At 46.2% G+C, this 1916-nt stretch overlaps 1 protein-coding gene across 1 annotated transcript; it reads left to right on the forward strand.

Annotated features, from left to right (window-relative positions):
* The first annotated feature begins 659 nt into the window (after window positions 1-659).
* Window positions 660-1510, forward strand: LOC147625943 (non-classical arabinogalactan protein 30-like). Its single transcript, XM_086817877.1, has 2 exons — window positions 660-926; window positions 1051-1510. The coding sequence occupies exons 1-2, from the start codon at window positions 671-673 to the stop codon at window positions 1500-1502; spliced, it is 708 nt and encodes a 235-aa protein (XP_086674003.1). The 5' UTR covers window positions 660-670; the 3' UTR covers window positions 1503-1510.
* Window positions 1511-1916: the final 406 nt, after the last annotated feature.

Here is a 1916-nt window from a genome sequence, read left to right on the forward strand (position 1 = left end):
GTTCTTGGTTAAAAGACAATCTCTGAGCAATCTCTTTAATTTTAAAAAAAAAAACAATAACAAGAGTGATGACCTAAATGCAACTCTTCTCATTGTATATGGAATACGATTCCATCCATTTCAATGGTCCTGGATATATATTTGGGTGGCTCTTTCAAGGCTTTGTCATGCTCTCCAACTCTCAAGAATTATAGCATTACTACGAGTTATTCAATTCCATCATGTTCTACGTCCATGGGGTTAGTAGATGCACATTGGAAGGTAAGCTTGTGTGAGGCTTAATACATTCCTTAATTTTCCCTTGGTGCCTAAGTGCCCAAGGTTTGGTATTCTTTGTGATTTCAATGGCCATAATAGGATGTCAATAGGTCTTTAGAAGATCTCCCTCCACGGTTTTTGGAAAGGCGCAAAATTAACGACTCACCTTAGACACACTTTTATCAATTTGCCTTGTATCATGTTTCCCACCATATAAGTTTTGGGGCAAGGATGTCAACGGACACGAGTAGAACGTGATGGAGTTGTGGAGTAGTCGTGGGCGCCCATGATGTTTGTGCCACTCAACACCATGATGGCGCTTACCGAGCTCCCAATCACTTTCACTGTATATTTCTCTTCTCTCCTATATATACTCTCTACACAGTTGGCCTTCTACCAACATTAGATTGTCATGGAATACTCAGTTAGGTCTAGAATGGTTCAGCTGCTAGCTTTTGTTGTTCTGTGGGGGCTTGCCTCTCAGCGAGCATTAGCACACGGGCATTATGCTGTGGGTCACCCGATCCATAAGACCCCATACAAGAGAGGCGATAACAAATACAAGCCTGTGTACAAGAGTATTGCCCTAGCAGTGGAAGGAGTTGTGCAGTGCCAAAGCTGCCGGTACGTGGGAACCCACTCTCTAAAAGACGCGAAACCATTGGCAGGTAAGGGCTAGGGCTCCATTAATTAATTGCTGGTTAAAAGCCATTGATTATATAGTAGAGATTAATACGAGAGAAAGCTTGTGTTATAACCATAGTGCATGGGTGTGGGTGTATTATTTTGCAGGATCCAAGGTGCAGCTTGCTTGCAGAGACTGGCGATACAAGACGTTCGTCTACGACACGGCCATTACAGACGCTCATGGGTATTTTCTACTTCGCGTGCCCAACTTCAACTTCGTGAAGCATGAGCCCCTCAAGAGCTGCAAGGTCTTCCTTGTGTCTTCTTCCGACAAGGACTGCAGCACTCGCACGGACACCAACTCCGGCAAGTGGGGTGCTTTCCTTCACAAGCAGAAGGCATACGCTGATGAAATCCTCTACTCTGTTGGGCCATTTGCTTTTGCGCCAGCCCCTTGCAAGAAATCGCCTCCTATTTACAAGCCCCCTGTCTACCAGTCTCCCCCACCTGTCTACAAGTCCCCACCACCACCAGCACCCCCCCCTTCCTACAAGTCTCCCTCACCTGTCTACAAGTCCCCACCACCCCCTCCTTCCTACAAGTCCCCACACTACTAGACCCCCCCCCCCCCCCCCCCCCCCCCCCCCCCTCCTTTCCTACAAGTCCCCACACTACTAGTCTCCCCCACTGGCCCCACAAGTCCCCCACCCCCACCCCCACCCCCTCCCTTCAAAAATAATCCCACCCCTAAACTCATTGCCTAAACCCATAGCCTACCACATACAATGATCTATCTCGTGCACAAAGTGCCAACCATTATCATATTTTAGGGGCTTCACCAGAGTTGCCAAAGTTCCCCTCCAATAAAAACTTTTGTAATCTCTTGAGTAACAAGTGCCTTATTTTTTTCATACTACATTTCACATGAATCGATTATCTTATTCTATCGTTTTCTACTATTTTAGAACCCAATCAAGATAGTAGTGCCGCTTTTATGTTGATAATAAATGGACAAAGCTTGGAGAAGGGCC

Source organism: Cibotium barometz, chromosome 23, assembly GCF_041138505.1.
Source record: "Cibotium barometz isolate CiBa-2024 chromosome 23, ASM4113850v1, whole genome shotgun sequence".
Lineage (NCBI taxonomy): Eukaryota > Viridiplantae > Streptophyta > Polypodiopsida > Cyatheales > Cibotiaceae > Cibotium > Cibotium barometz.

Coding starts and splice junctions, on each gene's coding strand:
- LOC147625943 (XM_086817877.1), top strand. CDS start 671: ATGGAATACTCAGTTAGGTCTAGAATGGTTCAGCTGCTAGCTTTTGTT. Junction 927..1,050: donor AGACGCGAAACCATTGGCAG/GTAAGGGCTAGG, acceptor ATTATTTTGCAG/GATCCAAGGTGCAGCTTGCT.